The sequence below is a fragment of the Pieris napi genome, chromosome 4, assembly GCF_905475465.1.
Source record: "Pieris napi chromosome 4, ilPieNapi1.2, whole genome shotgun sequence".
In the NCBI taxonomy this organism is placed as follows: Eukaryota; Metazoa; Arthropoda; class Insecta; order Lepidoptera; family Pieridae; genus Pieris; species Pieris napi.
The window spans coordinates 4,123,383-4,141,400 of NC_062237.1; the positions used below are offsets into that span (position 1 = coordinate 4,123,383).

Genomic DNA, 18,018 nt, shown 5'->3' on the forward strand with positions numbered 1-18,018 from the left:
TCAAGTAGAACCGTACTAAAGCAAGTAACGTTTACTAAAGCAAGTAGCGTTTACATGTTTCAACTAAAGTACTATCCTAAAGCACTCTCCTAAACACTAAGATAATGTAAATCGGCCATTAGAAACATTAATGCACATTTCCCTAAATCCATACAGATTTGTATATGGCAATGTTTTATTCTCCTATATTTAAGTTAAGCCTAAAACCGCTTGCAGCTAGGTACTTGATGTAATTATTGGCTGTACTTGCAAGACCAGTCTGCATAGCATAAAATTTTTCTCATAATCTCAAACGTGAAACGCACGTGCACCAATGAATGTCGACGCTCGCCGTGATTCATGAACAGGCACTTCAACCGCAAAATGTTTAATATATTTTTGTTTTTATTTATACCACCAGTATCTTAGTAAGCGATATAATTCCTTTTAACGTTATATTTGTACGTTTATACATTCATTTCTAATGTTCAATACGACATATTATATATAATTTGATAACAATAAGCATGCACGATTAGTCCTGTGGATTAGGATGATATCAATACAAAACAATGATTTAATGTCTTAATTATAACTTAACTTACGATTAAAATTAGTATATATTATAATGTTTTTTAACAATCGCGCACATAAGCCTTAAATCTATTTTATGGAATCTGTGTCGTTTGAAAGTTATTTTACATGAAAACTATTCGTGCACTAAATATAGTGCTTTTTTGTAAAGGTATATTATATTATGTGTAGAGGCAGCAAACAGTTGTTACATTTAAAAATACTCATAATATTTCTATCGTTATACAATACCAGATTTAAATAAATGTTTATCTCAAGATCGAAACGTGACTCGTATTCGTTATCCAGTCGCACGATTAACCAAAAAAACACTCGGTTTCTTGTTGACTGATGATCCAATAAAGAACGCGGCGTCTCAAAGTGAAATGGGTCCAAATACTCAGGTGCGCCTCAAAAGATACAATGTGAGCCGCGCGGCCAGAAAATAGAATTAAAAGACACCACAATGGACCAAAGCCCTTTTAATGCATACAAATACGAATATAAAATCCCACCAAAACAGTTCAGGTGTTCTCATACAGTAAATGCCAAGGTTACTCACCGTGTACAATGTAAAAAGCAACCAAAAACTAAGTTTTTGTTACATGAATCATGGTAGCCGTTCCTTCTGTAGTTTTATCGGGAATTTTAATGTCATTCTTACAGTAGGTATTATTGCTATAATTAGTATGTACTAGCTTCTTTCCTCAGATTCGCCAGCGTGGATTTCATGTATTTGGTCGACGTTTTGGCGACCTCCTTAACATTAATCGTTATATTTCACTCAATTTACCCAACGAATTATACTCCTGAATCACACGAAAGCCGTAACAATCCATTTGGTAGTTTTTGAGTAAGAATTCTCTGGTATAAAAGTGAGACCTTGAAAAATAGGTTTAATTATATTAATACAATAGAACATAGGATCGTGTAATTTTACGAGGCAACCATTCAAAAATAAAAATATATTTAAATAAAAAGCTGTAGCTGTAACACGCAACATGTTATTAAAATATATATATTATGTAGACACTACTAAATACCAATAAAATACGTATAATAGGGTACATAATAAAAAGTATACTAGTGCCACCTTACTGAAGTATCATCAGAATAGTTTAACAAAACATTCGTAAGATAGCCTTTTAGCTCCTGCTAAGAAGTGTCATCTATTATCAAGTAGCGAAGGTAAATCGTCAGATGTTTTTAAAAAAGTGCCCTCTTGTGTTCATATATAAAAGTAAAAGTTCTTCCATTTATAATTTTTTTTATTACACATGGTAACCCTGAAGTTATAAAAGTCAGCGCCATTTCTAATTTAACTCTATTTTGATTGGTTGTTCCTTTGCGCGGGGTTAACTTCGAGATGAATTCAGTTTCGCGTCACATTATTTGCTGTCGGCCATTTTGGGCCTTGTCGTTAGTCAAAGTGAGGTTTGGGATAATTATCTAGCCGCATTGCGGCGATCGGTGATTTCTTCCTACAAGGTATGTTAAAATATAATTTATAGTAATATTATTGTCAATTTCATAACCCTATTTCTAAACTGCACTGGGTATCTCCACGATTGATTATTATATCTATAGTGGTCGTTTAAAAGGTGCTAAATTAAAGTATGCTCACCCATTCAAAAGCACATATCTATTCTGCTTTTGTTAGTTACGAGCTTTACATTGCGATTTTGTAAATATATTAGGCTGTTGCCAGGTTAGACTACGCCTAGCACATACTCACTAGTAAACTTATTTCAGGTTAGATAACACCGGTTTAGGATGTTCTTGTACAATCTTACGCTCCAGGGCTCCTCCGCCATTACCCATGCCGTACATGGGAATTTCTCTGGCACCAAGCAGCAAGAGATTGCTATATCGCGTGGGAAGATATTGGAACTCTTGCGTCCTGACCCGAACACTGGGAAAGTGTATACTTTGATGAAAGTTGAAATATTCGGCATTATTCGCTCCATGATGGCATTTAGATTGACGGGCGGAACAAAAGGTAAAAATTCAACCACCACGTGGTTTTTATATGCCGGCCGGTATCTAACCTCCTGTATTGCATTGTCTTGCTCCATGGCCTTTAAATTTTAATGGCGTGTGGTATAACTAGATGCATAGATAATAACCATCACGTCGCACTTGGCAATTTCACTAATTGCTGGGATGTATCATGTAATGGAACAAATAATTTTAATGCCAATATTTTATATCTATAGTGTGAGGATGTTACTCACCTTTTTCTGTTTTTAGATTACATTGTGGTTGGATCAGATTCTGGAAGAATTGTTATATTAGAGTACATACCAGCTAAAAATATTTTGGAAAAAGTACATCAAGAAACATTTGGTAAATCTGGTTGTAGGAGAATTGTTCCAGGACAGTATTTAGCAATTGATCCTAAAGGGAGAGCAGTGATGATAGGTAATTAATATTATTCTATACAATATTATAACCATCACATATTTGTATTAAATACACATAGTATAATTGCTCCTTTTTTATTTTAATCTAGGTGCAACTGAGAAGCAAAAGTTGGTTTACATTTTAAACAGAGATGCAGAAGCTCGTCTGACTATTTCATCTCCACTTGAGGCACATAAGTCTAACACTTTGGTATATCACATGGTTGGTGTTGATGTGGGCTTTGAAAATCCTATGTTTGCCTGTTTGGAAATTGATTATGAAGAAGCAGACTCTGATCCCACTGGTATTTATACTTTGTATTTCTTTATTAACTGCTTTATCTTTGTGGAGAGATATTTTTTTACCAGTTCAATTATTTCATTACATTAAATGATTATTAGAGGTCCGTGTTTCCGACTGGCAGTGACGCTAAATCCTCTTTGTATGATACTCTCATAGACATTCTCAAAGAAATGTATGAACTAGACTTAAACTAATTATTATACTTTTTTTAGGTGAAGCAGCACAGAAAACACAACAGACGCTTACATTTTATGAATTAGATTTGGGATTAAACCATGTTGTGCGTAAATATTCAGAGCCATTGGAAGAGCATGCCAACTTCCTCATAACTGTGCCCGGCGGTAACGATGGACCTTCAGGAGTATTGATTTGTTCAGAAAACTATTTAACTTACAAAAACTTAGGAGACCAACATGACATCAGATGTCCTATCCCCCGACGCAGGAATGACTTGGATGACCCAGAACGGGGAATGATTTTCGTGTGCTCTGCCACTCATAAAACCAAATCTATGTTCTTTTTCCTTGCACAAACAGAGCAAGGAGATATATTTAAAATCACAATAGAAACTGATGAGGACATGGTAACTGAAATTAAACTAAAATACTTTGACACAGTACCTGTTGCAACATCTATGTGTGTTTTGAAGACAGGATTTCTGTTTGTTGCTTGTGAATTTGGAAACCAGTAAGTATTTTAATCGGTCACTTTGCTTGTAGCACTAATAATAAACTAGCCCAGTCTCTACCATACTAAGGCATGTTATCTTGAGTCATAAGGCCATCCTAATGATTCAAAAATTATCAACATGCTATATAAACTATCTCAGAACCAAGGTCCTTCCCTTCTTATGGGGTGAGTGCACACTGATGTGAGATATACATAGGCCATAATATTATATAGTATATATATAAATAGGAATTTCTATCATACATTATTTTGTAGAAATGAAACTTAAATGGTTTTGTTCCTTTCAGTTACTTATATCAAATTGCACACTTGGGAGATGAAGATGATGAGCCTGAGTTTAGTTCTGCTATGCCTTTAGAAGAGGGTGACACATTCTTCTTTGCACCAAGACCTCTGAGAAATTTGGTACTTGTTGATGAATTGGACTCCCTTTCGCCCATTCTAGGTAAGAAAATGAAAGAAGTATCTGATAACGTAATATTTTTTTTTTCAAACACTTGTAATTATTGCACAATGATGTCAACCTTTGTTCCGTGTTTCATCTGAAATACATTGACGAAAAAACATATACTTTATCTGAGATAATATAAAATGAGAGGTTAATTAATATTTTTCGTATTACTTTATTAACAAAGAATGAATTGTTGCAGCTTGTCAAGTGGCTGATTTAACTGGTGAAGATACACCTCAGGTGTATTTAGCGTGTGGTCGTGGCCCAAGATCTTCTATAAGAGCATTGCGACATGGTCTTGAGGTAGCAGAGATGGCCGTTTCAGAACTACCAGGGTCCCCAAATGCAGTTTGGACTGTACGGAGGCATAAAGATGGTAAGCTACTTCAACTTGTCTAACGATTAAAGCTGTAATATAAATGTAGAAAACTAAAAAAATATAAAGGATTTTCAATCTACTGGAAACAATAGGAGAGCTAATGATTATAAAATTTGGTCCGTGTTACTGACATGATCTGACGCTACCCCTTACCATCTATGAACGCTCCTTATTATCAACAAGTTACTAATAAAACCCTGGCTGTTTGTTATACATAAACACCAGTGGTTTTTATTTTCAGAATCTGCTATCGGCCGTTGAAGGAATAAGATGGTTTCCTCAAAAACAAAGGTAGGCATCGGGGACTTGTTTCTTCCGTGGAGCCTGGCGACAAGAGGATTTTTTTATTCACAATTTGGACAAATTTCCTTGTCCTATTTGTATTTTTCTTTTGGTTACAGACGATTATGATTCTTACATCATTGTGTCGTTCGTAAACGCTACGCTTGTGCTCTCTATCGGCGAGACTGTTGAAGAAGTTACGGATTCCGGTTTCCTGGGAACTACTCCGACGCTCAGTTGTCACGCTCTCGGCAGCGACGCTCTAGTCCAAGTTTACCCGGATGGTATAAGACACATTCGCGCAGATAAAAGAGTTAATGAATGGAAAGCGCCAGGAAAGAAGTCTATCGTTAAATGCGCTGTTAACCAACGCCAAGTCGTCATTGCTCTGACTGGTGGAGAACTGGTTTACTTTGAAATGGACCCTGTAAGTATTTCGTATTAGTATAATGCATATTGAAATATTTATTTTTATTATCGACGTGTTTGCTGTTCGCGGCTTTCGGGCTGCGGGCAGTGAGAGTGGTACGTAGCTGTCCCATACAGTGAGTTAACCACGACGTCGTAGAACATATCCAAACTCCTGCTTGCAGTTGAGTGCGGAACTCGGCATATTCCATAGCCTAACTGGAGCCGCTCAGGCCGTGAAGGTGGCAAAACCATGCCGTGGACAAACCATTTTAAGATTATTTCATACAGACTGATTAGAATAAGGTTATGTATGTAAAACAATAACTATAAAATGTATGAAATATTTTGTATATTTTTAGACCGGCCAACTTAATGAATATACAGAGAGAAAGAAGTTATCGTCCGATGTATCCTGCATGGCCCTAGGATCTGTCGCTACAGGAGAACAGAGAGCCTGGTTCTTAGCAGTGGGACTTACGGACAACACTGTTAGAATTATTTCATTAGATCCAGCTGTAAGTATCAATATACTTTTATTCTATAAATACAATAAGTGTGATTTATAATGATGACATTAGGACACCACTGAATGTATGTGATTACATCAACCTTAAAATGCGTTATTCTTAAACATATCTGAATATATCAAATAAATAAACCAAAAGTAATACTTAATCTAAAATCACTACAACATCTTAATATTTTGTTTTAGGACTGCCTTTCGCCCAGATCCATGCAGGCCTTACCTGCGAGTCCAGAGTCCTTGTGTATCGTTGATCAACCATTTGAGTCTGGCGCTAAGTCTGCATTACACTTGAATATTGGTCTAAGCAATGGTGTACTATTAAGGACAACTTTGGATTCTGTCAGCGGAGATTTAGCAGACACAAGAACAAGGTATGGATAAGAGTTTTTAATTTTCTTCTATTTTACATGAAAGTTTAATTATAAACACTATGAAATTGAAATTTTACCCTCAATGATGACAAACCTTTATCGCTCCTTTATCAACTGATAAAAATGAAGATTACATTAACCAGAGCTGAGAGACTTTAAAGAAATACACAAATGCAAATCCTGTTATAAACTTTTCTTAACATGGAATTTTCTTGTCAAGGTATTTGGGATCTCGGCCTGTGAAGTTGTTCAAAGTTAGAGTGCAGTCGGCTGAAGCAGTGCTGGCTGTGTCATCTAGGACATGGCTTGGGTACCAGTATCAAAACAGATTCCACCTTACACCACTATCCTACGAATGTTTGGAATATGCTGCCGGTTTCAGTTCAGGTAAGCCAAACCAATAGTTATTTAAATTTTTCGACGTGTTTGCTGTACGCGGCTTTCGGGCTGCGTTCAGTAAGAGTGGTACGTAGCTGTCCCATACAGTGAGTTAACCACAACGTCGTAGAACATATCTTAACTCCTGCTTGCAGTAGAGTGAGGAACTCGGCATATTCCATAGCCTAACTGGAGCCGCTCAGGCCGTGAAGGTGGCAAAACCATGCCGTGGACAAACTAGACAACTTTTCTCATTGTAAAGTCTATTGTAGCGTGTTTTACACCAAACACTAAAATAATTTCTTTATCACATTTCAACTAAGCTGTTTTAATTTTTTACAGAACAATGTACCGAGGGTATCGTCGCCATCTCGTCAAACACATTGAGAATTTTGGCTCTAGAAAAATTGGGAGCTGTCTTTAATCAAAATTATGTCCCACTGGAATATACTCCACGGAAATTTTTGATCAATGGAGACACCAATCACATTATTATTTTGGAGACTGATCATAATTCTTATACAGAAGAAATGAAAAAACAGAGAAGGTATGTTTTCATATTATTGAAAAATACTTAGATGATCTATATATTATAAAGCTTAATCTTTATAAATTGTATTTCTCAAATATAATGGAATTGAACTTAAATTAATTTTGAAAAATTTATAGCTCACTAGGATATTTCATCTGATGATAAAAATACACATGTAACTGAATTAATTGTGGATACTCCTGCAGTACTGATTTTATTAAGTTATATCTTACAACATATACCATCATTATGTCGTTTTTTAAACGAGATTGTTTATTTCAGAGTCCAAATGGCCCAAGAGATGCGAGAGGCTGCCGCTGGAGGTGGGCCAGAAGAGCAACAATTGGCCAACGAAATGGCGGACGCGTTTTTGTCTGACATTCTCCCAGAAAATGTATTTTCTTCACCCAAAGCTGGGGCAGGTAAATATAAATTAATTGTGTGCCTTAATATTGTTGTACATTATTATCTTGAAATTCTTTTATACTTTGCCACATTCTCTGGGCAAGAGCAGTATGCATAAAGCAAACTGACTCTAATCGATTGTGGCGACATTAAATCTTCGCATTAATCCCAAATGATTTTTGTAAATCATTTGATTCAAGCAGTAGATACATTTATTGTTAAGTAAACATTAAATAAACGTCTCATCAGAACATTGCTGAACTTACTTTTCTCTTTAGGCATGTGGGCGTCACAAATCCGCGTAGTGGACATGAGCAGCGGCGAGGCGAGCACCTTGTGCAAAGTGCAACTGGAACAGAACGAAGCCGCAGTGTCCGTGTGTATTGTGCGTTGGGCTGTACACGGAGAACACGCAGTTCCACATTTGGTTGTTGGAGTCGCCAAGGATATGGTGCTGTCTCCTAGGACTTGTAACGAGGGCAGCCTTGATGTTTATAAGGTAATTGTCTTTTGTAGCGTTTTTTATCTTTTTTATTGGATTTTTTTGAAGTAATACTTCTTTAGGCGCGTTATGAAAAATTGATGAAAGTGAAATTTTACGATGCGCGCGCACTGTGACACAAAATTAACAGAATGAAGTTACCCACGGAAGATGCTACAGCATTGGACGAATTGGAGAATAATAATAAATATTTATTTAATTTTTCAAATGTAAACTGAACTTTATTGACTATAATGACTCCTTTTCCAGTATTTGATTATAAAATGGTAATTAATTATTTGCATGCAATCAAAAATTATTTTTAATAATGCCAAAGAAGTATAACTTACGCGCGTACATAAATACACGGACCATTTTTTTTAAGATGGTCAAATAACTTTGCTTATTCATTATACAATAGACTTAAAATACAAATAAAATTATATTGTTTCAGATATATAATACGGGTAAATTGGAATTAGTTCATAAAACTCCAGTAGACGAATACCCCGGAGCATTAGCTGCCTTCAATGGACGTCTTATTGCTGGAGTAGGTCGAATGCTTCGTTTATACGACATTGGTCGGCGGAAACTTCTTAGAAAATGCGAAAACAGACACATTCCTAACCTAATTGTAGACCTTAAAACTAATAGGCAAAGAATATTTGTATCGGATGTGCAAGAATCCATATTCTGTGTAAAATACAAGAAAAGGGAGAACCAGTTAATCATATTTGCCGATGATACAAATCCTAGATGGATAACCAATACATGTATTCTCGATTATGACACAGTAGCCATGTCGGATAAGTTTGGGAATGTTGCTATTATGAGGTTACCGCACTCAGTCACTGATGATGTCGATGAGGATCCTACTGGAAACAAGGCTCTTTGGGATAGAGGTTGGTATTTAAAACAATTTGATAAAAATGTCTTTGATTTACAGTAATGTCAAGTCACAGAGACTGCCTATGATTGATAAAAAAAGCACTAGACCTTAAGTAAATTTTGATGTTACATCTTAAGATGGTTGCCATACAATATTTAGTAGAATGGCAAAATAATAAAAAAAAATGAGTTTTGTTTAGTTGACATGATGATACCACTAAAATTCACACATGCTAGACTAATGATCACATATGATTATTTTTAATATCTGAAGTATTTCCTGACATGTGTTGCCACAACTTGTATAACGACATTTATTAATAATAGCAACTTTTTAGGTTTACTGAATGGAGCATCTCAAAAGGGAGATATGGTGGCCAATTTCCATGTTGGGGAGACTATAACTACCCTGCATAGAGCTACCCTCATTCCTGGAGGTTCAGAGGCCCTATTGTATGCTACTTTGAGTGGATCCCTGGGAGTCCTTTTACCTTTCACTTCAAGGGAAGACCATGATTTCTTCCAACACTTGGAAATGCATATGCGAAGTGAAAATTCCCCTCTATGTGGCAGAGATCATTTGTCGTTTAGGAGCTACTACTATCCAGTTAAGGTTGGTTTTTATACTATTTTTTTTTATTATTAATAAAAATCTATTATACTAAATATTTTTAAAGAAATTTGGTCAAAATCATATAGTATAGGATTTTTATATTAAAATATTCCTGAAATCATTAAATTAAAAATGTGCTAAATTTTATTTACAATTCTATTAGTTTTCATAACAATGTTTCTCACATTGTACTGATAGGTATTTTTGATTGCTGTCTGAGCCAAACTGGTTATTTCTCTTACTGATAAATAAATGAAATATCCAACGCTTAAGTCAGCAAGCCAGCCCCGTGGCCGGTATGTGTTAGAGCGTTGGTATAGCGAGCGTCGTGGCGCGGTTTGCGTGCGTCGGCGTTGTGTCGTCGCCGCCCTTCGCCCACGAACGCATGCGCCCGAGAGTGGGACGTGGAGTATTTCACTTCCCTAGTAGTGGCGCGAACAAATCTATAAAAATGACTTTTAAAAAGTTCCTTAAAAAATTTCTTACAAAATGGATACTATCGTTATTTTTTGTGACCGCTATAGCACGCGTTTAGAGAAAAAAATCCAACCAAAGTCGACAAATTTTGCAATATCATTTAACCTAAATGAAATAATCTCGTAATACCGGAAACATTTTCAAACAGTAACGCTTTTGTAACATGTACCACTTTTGAAAATTAAGTAAAATGATATGAATATTACCTATAGTTTCGTTAGATAAGTTATATGCTATGTAAATAATTATTTTCTTTATTAACTCGTAATTTTTTCAAAAATTTTGTTATTTAAGGTAGATATTTAATGTGTTTTTGTCGGTAAATTCTTAACTAACAAGGACACAAAAAAAATTCAAAATATAAATAGTATTTTGTAATCAAACGTTTCAAGTCTATTCAACTTCTTGCGCTTTATTTTGGCCATGGCCATGTAGGAAACATTACCAGATGCATAAAAACAAATCTCGAATTACACAGCAGATATTCAAAATTTGTTTTGTTTCAGAATGTGATTGACGGAGACTTGTGTGAACAATTTAATTCGCTGGAGCCGTCGAAACAAAAGGCGATCGCCGGCGACCTCGAAAGGACGCCCGCCGAGGTGTCAAAGAAACTTGAAGATATTAGAACTCGCTACGCCTTCTAATTTTGTTGCTAGAATTATTTATAAGGAAATAAAGAATAAGTCAACTCATGTATTGTTTCAATAATAAAATTCTTCTTTCAATTTTTATTCAAATTTAAGTCAAATCATAGCATATAAATCATGCCTTTAAGCATCCAGTATGCTGAATATCCATGATATTAGGACATGTTCTTTAAAACAATCGGTATTTTTTTAAATAGAGATACTATATGCTATACTAACTATACAGGATTTAATTTATCGGAATACATTTCAATGATAATAATTACATCATATCAGCTGTTATGCTAATCTGACTGATAGGTACAACAATGTTTCGCAAATTTTAGGTGAAAGAGATGCAATATAAATGTGTACCTTAATAGCATACAGCGTTAAATGCATGAATACACGCAATATCTTAAAAGCGTGTAACCCCGTTATAAGCCTCTAGATCACTTTCAAGTAATAAATTTGTTTTCTAAGTGAAAACCATTGCAAAAATTATTTACCATTCACTGTTTTTGAACAAGTTAAAATTATAAATATCTACATCTTAAACCGTAAAGATTTTGCTTTGGTTACGGTATAAAAACAAATGCATCCTAATTAGTAGATATCTATATATTATATCTAACGGATAATAATTAACGCACTTTCATACGTCTTGTAATTAAAAATCATATCGCGCGTGATATTGAATACAATTATTTAATGCTTTCTACCGAAACGTTCTAAAATGATTTACTATATCATTAGTGTACAGATGTACTACTTGAAAAGACCGTGCCAACACGCTATGTTAGTAGGTTAAATTAATATTTTATAACAATTTCAAGACATGGTGGCCTAAATGCAAATGAGAAAAAAGCCACACTTCCTTACGAGCACGTGAAAACAGACGTTTCTATGACTACCATATCGACCAGCGGCTTTTCCGAGGCTTTCGTTCAACTTTACGTGACATGCTGAAACAATGAACTGAAATTATTGTATTCGCACGCATAGCGTCTAATGTTTAGTACGGCGCGGTTCGCATACAACTTGGTAGTTGGTACCTACGCTATATAGTCATTTCAGAGCGAAACTGAGAATAAACAAGTTGTGTCGTAAAAAATGTAATTTTATAGGAATTTGAATGCAAGTGCATCAACGCAGCGGCAACGGACAATGAATGCACGCGCGAAACGAACCGCGACGTGCGACCGTCGATGCGCGAGAGTCCGTTTTTAAAAATCACTCTGGAGCGCACATTTGCCGGTGCACCGTAACTCCACCGCGGTTGGAGGAAACGTGTGCAATACGGGGCATTAGAAAGTGTAATGTATGGTGAAGTGCGATGTTGTCAGTCAGCAAGCCGGTGTCGCTAGTCCAGCAGAAGAAACAGCAGTGGGCGCGAGAGAGAGGTGAGTGCTTCTTCACGCTAGCGGCATCACATATCAGGTAATTTCGCCTTCATTACAAATTATTATCTAATGCGTAAGAAAAAAAAATACTCTCCTTTATGAATCCCCACAATATGCGTATGTGTTATACATTATGTTTTAATAGTCTGAAAAAAATATTGTACCTACATGTTTTAATGAGCATAATTCATTTAAAAAACCTAATATATATACATATATATCTTTTGCATGCTAGAATATAGGTAAAAATATTTAAGACCTTCAGAATTATTCTTATAATCTTTCGTTTCTAAAGGATAGGAACCAATTGAATAATTTTATATATGGCCCAGGTCAATCTCTATGTTCACGCATGACCTAGGATTCGAATGCAAGGAAGGCTAAACCCAAAAAAATGTATACGCTGAACACCATTTGGGCATAAAGATGCGATTTTGATTATATCATAACACTGTTCATTCTAATATGGCGCCAATACGCGCTCAGCAATTAATTTTAAACTAGACCAACATTTAATGATAAGTAGAATTTGCAAGATCGTATAACGAGGCCCGTATAATGGCATATTTTATTGCAACGCTCTCGTGCGCTTATAATCACTGACCGTAGTGTTTTTGTTATATTATGTTAACGGTACGATGAATTCTTTACGTAATGCAAAATTTAATACAGACAATAATCTCTGAAGACTAATTGTAAAATCCAGCGAAAACATAATATTACAACCATTACTTTCCTGCCGGATGTCCCACATTCGTTTCCCCGTGGTATAATAATTTTATCAGATAGGCACAGAAGCCTGCACCGAATAAATAAATCTAAATCGGTTATTCGGGATTAGTTAATGTATAATTATCGGTTGGACAATGGACATAGAGTATAAAGAATAAATTGGAAAGGTTTGTGTAAAAGAAAAGCAGCGAGAAAACTTACGCAATATGCGACGATAAAATCAAAAAGATATCGGAAAACAACTGGACAGTATTTACTTTTAAGCTACAAAGAAGGCCTTTTAAAAAAAATATGATTTAACATAAAGTAAATCGTCAATAAGACAAGATTAAAATTGTGTATTCTTTTGTACTTTTTCTCGCTTAAGATATCTAAAAATATTCAACGCTGAATGAATAAAACGAAAGTTCATTAAAAAATCACGACTAGACTTCCAAAATATTGACTTTTGTGAAGGCTGTGCGGTCAATGCTTTCAATTTTAACCTTGATGGTCTAATGTCTGGGACATTCATTGTATGTATTGATTATTCGGTCGTCTGAAAAAAATTAAAACGAATATGTGTGTATACATATTATGGAATCTTTATAGTTATTTTTATGAAATGTATTTTAAAAAAGCAAAACTCGCAAAAATGTGTCACTTAATTCTCCGCAGATGAGTTTGCTTTCCAAACCCTATTAAGTATTGAGCAGTAATATACCTGTAGTAATTTTAATTACTACAGGTAAATAACGGATGAAAAATCTAACCTTAAAAAAAATGGTTGAAGTAAGGTTATGTTCTAAAATTAACATTAAGGTTATATACTAGCAAATACACACACACACACGATAATTTACTTTAAAGACAATCAAAACTAAACCAATAACCGGGTTTATGTTACCACGCTCTGTTCATAAAGAGATCATGAAGTCGTTAATACCTATGCTTAATGTTTTTAATGTCTTTTATCTTTCATAGGAAGTAAAAATGATGTGGTCACCGTCAATAGCTACATTGTGTTTTGTGAAAAGGCAGTAGAATCAAGTATTATTAGGCAACGGAAGTTTTCATTGTCATTCGTCAGGAAATCAAACATCAATTGATTACCTACATAGAGATTTCGATTTATTGTTTGTTTGAAGTCCCGTTAGCCCTCAATCAGGCATGTTGACTGTGGAGGACACATTTCTGCTTCTGCGGGTGCAGTCCTCTCTTCTTACTAAACACGATAAATTGTCTTCAATCAACTAAACAAAATACAGTCTGTAGCATGTATTCGTAAATTATACAAAGATAATATGTTTATAGCAGTGTTGGCCTAGTGGCTTCAGCGTGCGACTCTCATCCCTGAGGTCGTAGGTTCGATCCCCGGCTGTGCACCAATGGACTTTCTTTCTATGTGCGCATTTAACAATCTCTCAAACGGTGAAGGAAAACATCGTGAGGAAACCGGCATACCTTAGACCCAAAAAGTCGACGGCGTTCGTCAGGTACAGGAGTCTGATCACCTCCTTGCCTATTTGATCATGCAACAGATACAGAAATCTGAGGCCCAAACCTGAAAAGGTTTTAGCACCACAGATTTATTTTTTTATTTATTTTAATAATTAAAATAAGTTAATTCCAAGCTTGAGGTCGGTCGGCTGTTTATATTTCCCCAACAGAAAACTTGTAACCAACAAATCATTCAAAGTAGGACGTAGACGTTGACCGGCGTTGATAAAATACTTGGAATTTCAAATTTATGCTATTTCAGACTGTAGCTAGCTATTATTTTCTACGGTGTAGCGTGCATGACCGATTGTGGTTCGACATGCGTTATCGACAAAACTGAAAACCCTCTACTAATGGGGTAAAGGGGAATTTTTAACATTTTTCTTTAACGAAATCTAAAAGTACCTCATTATAATTCGGCTTCAGTCGTGGGAGGTAGTGGAGTCATTCTCGATATATCCTTTTTTATACTAATAATGTGAACACTAACATTGATATTTCCGTTTCAGAAGAGATGTCACATCTCTACTTGCCTTGGGGTTCCGGTGAGCGTTACACAAACCGCTTAACCGTACGTAACCAATTCGCCAGTTCTTTGGAGTTGCATAAACAGACATGTGAATATACAGAACCAATCCAAAGACAAAGAAGTCCTAGTCTACCGCCAATTCACAACATAGACTTAAACAAAACCAGCGACAAGAGGACAAAAGAAATTCTTAACCGAAATATTACTAGCGCGAAAAGATTCTCTTTCTACGACGAGGATCCAGAAGGCGATACTTCAGGATACGGGAGTGAGACAGTTAATCATATGCATCCAAGAACCAATGGAACACGTAACCTCAATTCGGATGTAGTAGTGGCGTGGCAACAGGAAGAAAAGTCTATTAGGTAGGCATTTACAAAGAGGTCAGAGCGGGGTCAGTACCCATGTCTGGTTAATAGACTTCAAACAAAAGGTTTTAATTTCCTAAGCATACTTATTATCCTTATCGTAGCGATTTTTATCATGTTGTAATATAATTAAGAGCGGTATGTATCAGATTACAATTGTACCACATCGCGATTATATATTCACATTTTTTTAATGAAATTATAATGAAAAAAATTATCCTTACTTATTACACGTTAATAAGGAAAGAATTATTGACGACTCATTGGTCTAGTGGTTAGTACCCCTGACTGCGAATCCATGGGTCCCGGGTTCGATCCCCGGCTGAGACGAACATCGTTGTGCTTGGGTCTTGGGTGTTTAAATATGTATTTATATGTCTATCTATCTATAATATGTATGTATATCCGTTGCCTAGTACCCATAACACAAGCTTCACCAGCTTAGCATGGGACTAGGTCAATTGGTGTGAATTTTCTATAAAAAAAATAAAGAAAAGCATTTCCATTATAGCAAAAAGTTAACGACTGAGCATACAAGTATGGGAGATGGAGCTTGGTCAGCGCGCAGCTCTGGTGCCGAGGAAGGCCGGCCCCGTTGGGGTGATCGCGGGGTCGCGACAGGTCGCCTTTGGGAAGCCACCGCACCCACCGCTAGACTGCCACAGGTATATTGAAATATAGATACCACCTAATATGTACACAACTGGTAGGTTATTACAAACGAAATTCTTTCATTTAAAGGCGACATTCTATAACGCTAGAAAGTACACAATCCCTTCGCAATCGTACGCAATGTAGAATTTACAGTTTTTATAGTTTCCATGATTTATTGTCACTCCACGTTTCACTTCTGATTTCTTATTATAGATGCCAAATCAAAATAAGGGTACCCCGGCTTGGGTAGAACGCGGACTTAATAATATGATAGATAATTCATCCGACGTATTAGCTATCGACCAAAGAAGCTCTGTTAATTCTGGCTTAGATTTTGATAAATCATCCTACAATGGGAGTGATGAAGGAAGGTAAAAAATTTGCATATCTCAAAATAAAAGAATTCTATTTTAAAAGTCACTTTAACTAACTATGATATATTCATAATATCACTTGTTTTTAGATCATATCTCAGAGGACAAAATGTTCCAATAGAGCCGGAAGTCAAAGCACAAAGAGAAACAAAGAGGTTAAAAGCGTTAGAATTACAAAATGTTATCCTTAATCAATTAGAGGAGCGTGAGAAGCGTAAGCAAGATGAAAAAGAACACAGATTAAGGGAAGAACGACTTGAAGAGCTGAGAATAAAAAGACAGCAAGAAGAAGACAAAATAAGAATAGAAGAAGAAAAAAGACGAAATGAAGATCGCCAAAAACTGGAACAACGAAAATTAGACGCGTTGAAAAGGGCACTAGAAGATGCAGAAAAGAAGGCGAAACAGGAAAAAGACAAAAGATTTAACTGTATAAAACAAGCTACTGCCGTTTGCAAAGACAATATAAATATCGTTGAAAGCAGTAAAACATGTTATGAATCTGTAAGGTGCAGCCCTACAAAAGTCGTCAGCCCAACCAAATCTAGCCGAACATATGACGTTCACTCCGCCCACAGCCTAAAGAAAGACACTGCATCGCAACCTACGTCTACCTACAACTCACCGCGATCCATAACAAATGGAAATTTAAATTTATTTATTCACAATGTTCCCCCACTTAAATTGGCCGATAGCCACGTTAATATAGTCCCAATTGGCATAGCTGGCTCTGGTGAAATTTTAAGCGGCCAACAAAATACAATACAACTAGCTGTATTAGTACCACACAACCTAAATAATAATTATTTTAACGTCTCTGTAAACTCAGGTGAAAGCTCAGACGTTGGAAAAGTATTAACTCCTCGAAAATATCGCGAACTAAGAACAAAAGATGTTGCAACGCAAACTGACGAATTGCCTAAGAACAATATTGATGAAACAAAGTTTAGAAATGATAATGAGAGGTTTGTGGATAAAGAATACTCTAACATTGATGAAAACGCACCCCAAGAAATTAACAGAAATTCTTTAAAGAAAGACAAACGGTTAAGATCTGAGGAAAGATATAAAAAAGATATAGAAAACCGTCCAAAATGGGGTGCAAATAGACCACAAGCCCAGTATAAAAAACAGAGCGAAAAGGATCCATTTTATACGCAAAAGCGAAAATTGCGTCACAAACATAAATCACAAAGGCAATACTTATCTCAGTCTAGTGATGATAGTCGGTCTCCAAGTCCACCGACAAGGTCTGATAAAATCTCGGAAACTAGTTTTAGACCAAGAAATTCACTCAGTCAATCGTATTGGAGAAGTAAACACAACTCACAAGATCAACCTAAAAACGGAAACGAAGAAGAAAATGAGATTAATGTGCAAGAGTTCATATCTCTATCACAAATTACGAAAAGTGAGAAATACGACCAGAAATCTTTTAACAAGTTGTCTCCAACAAAACGAATAACATTGTCACAGAAATTTATAAATGATAAATACGGAAGCAGAAGGCTCTGGCAAGATGACTCTAATGAAAAAAATCTAAAATACAGTGATATAGGAATACCTAAGAAAATTTAAGTATTAATTAATGACACAAACGACTGAACAATATGGTTTTATTATACATATCAAATTTGTATCTTTTAAGAATTTTTATAAATTATTTTTAGTGTCTAAGTAACATAGTTGCATTATGAAATAAACTCTT

At 35.6% G+C, this 18,018-nt stretch overlaps 2 protein-coding genes across 4 annotated transcripts; both read left to right on the forward strand.

The window, feature by feature from the left end:
• The first annotated feature begins 1,874 nt into the window (after nucleotides 1-1,874).
• LOC125048642 (splicing factor 3B subunit 3) lies at nucleotides 1,875-10,837 on the forward strand. Of its 2 annotated transcripts, XM_047647419.1 has the most exons (17): nucleotides 1,878-2,040; nucleotides 2,305-2,551; nucleotides 2,803-2,973; nucleotides 3,065-3,259; nucleotides 3,471-3,945; nucleotides 4,236-4,393; nucleotides 4,599-4,775; nucleotides 5,180-5,487; nucleotides 5,831-5,986; nucleotides 6,184-6,368; nucleotides 6,589-6,755; nucleotides 7,089-7,293; nucleotides 7,561-7,700; nucleotides 7,962-8,182; nucleotides 8,619-9,066; nucleotides 9,391-9,665; nucleotides 10,649-10,837. In XM_047647419.1, the coding sequence occupies exons 2-17, from the start codon at nucleotides 2,326-2,328 to the stop codon at nucleotides 10,787-10,789; spliced, it is 3,648 nt and encodes a 1,215-aa protein (XP_047503375.1). In that variant the 5' UTR covers nucleotides 1,878-2,040; nucleotides 2,305-2,325; the 3' UTR covers nucleotides 10,790-10,837. The 2 variants fall into 2 exon arrangements, with proteins under 2 accessions (XP_047503376.1, XP_047503375.1); XM_047647420.1 differs by lacking the exons at nucleotides 5,831-5,986; nucleotides 6,184-6,368; nucleotides 6,589-6,755; ... (4 more) ...; nucleotides 9,391-9,665; nucleotides 10,649-10,837 and adding an exon at nucleotides 5,020-5,069 and having other exon boundaries at nucleotides 1,875-2,040; nucleotides 5,180-5,394.
• A 934-nt stretch (nucleotides 10,838-11,771) lies between these two features.
• LOC125049151 (stress response protein NST1) lies at nucleotides 11,772-17,912 on the forward strand. Of its 2 annotated transcripts, none has more exons than XM_047648280.1 (5): nucleotides 11,772-12,174; nucleotides 14,895-15,279; nucleotides 15,794-15,947; nucleotides 16,150-16,307; nucleotides 16,400-17,912. In XM_047648280.1, exons 1-5 carry the CDS (start codon nucleotides 12,108-12,110, stop codon nucleotides 17,886-17,888), a joined length of 2,253 nt encoding a protein of 750 aa, XP_047504236.1. In that variant the 5' UTR covers nucleotides 11,772-12,107; the 3' UTR covers nucleotides 17,889-17,912. The 2 variants fall into 2 exon arrangements, with proteins under 2 accessions (XP_047504236.1, XP_047504237.1); XM_047648281.1 differs by having other exon boundaries at nucleotides 11,773-12,211.
• The last annotated feature ends 106 nt before the right edge of the window (nucleotides 17,913-18,018 follow it).

Bases quoted from the DNA above. Each gene is read 5' to 3' on its own strand.
- LOC125049151 (XM_047648280.1), top strand. From the start codon at position 12,108: ATGTTGTCAGTCAGCAAGCCGGTGTCGCTAGTCCAGCAGAAGAAACAG. The intron at 15,280-15,793 runs GTAGGCATTTAC...TTTCCATTATAG, and splicing joins CAGGAAGAAAAGTCTATTAG to CAAAAAGTTAACGACTGAGC. The intron at 15,948-16,149 runs GTATATTGAAAT...TTCTTATTATAG, and splicing joins CCACCGCTAGACTGCCACAG to ATGCCAAATCAAAATAAGGG.
- LOC125048642 (XM_047647419.1), top strand. From the start codon at position 2,326: ATGTTCTTGTACAATCTTACGCTCCAGGGCTCCTCCGCCATTACCCAT. The intron at 4,394-4,598 runs GTAAGAAAATGA...GAATTGTTGCAG, and splicing joins CTCCCTTTCGCCCATTCTAG to CTTGTCAAGTGGCTGATTTA. The intron at 5,488-5,830 runs GTAAGTATTTCG...GTATATTTTTAG, and splicing joins TTTACTTTGAAATGGACCCT to ACCGGCCAACTTAATGAATA.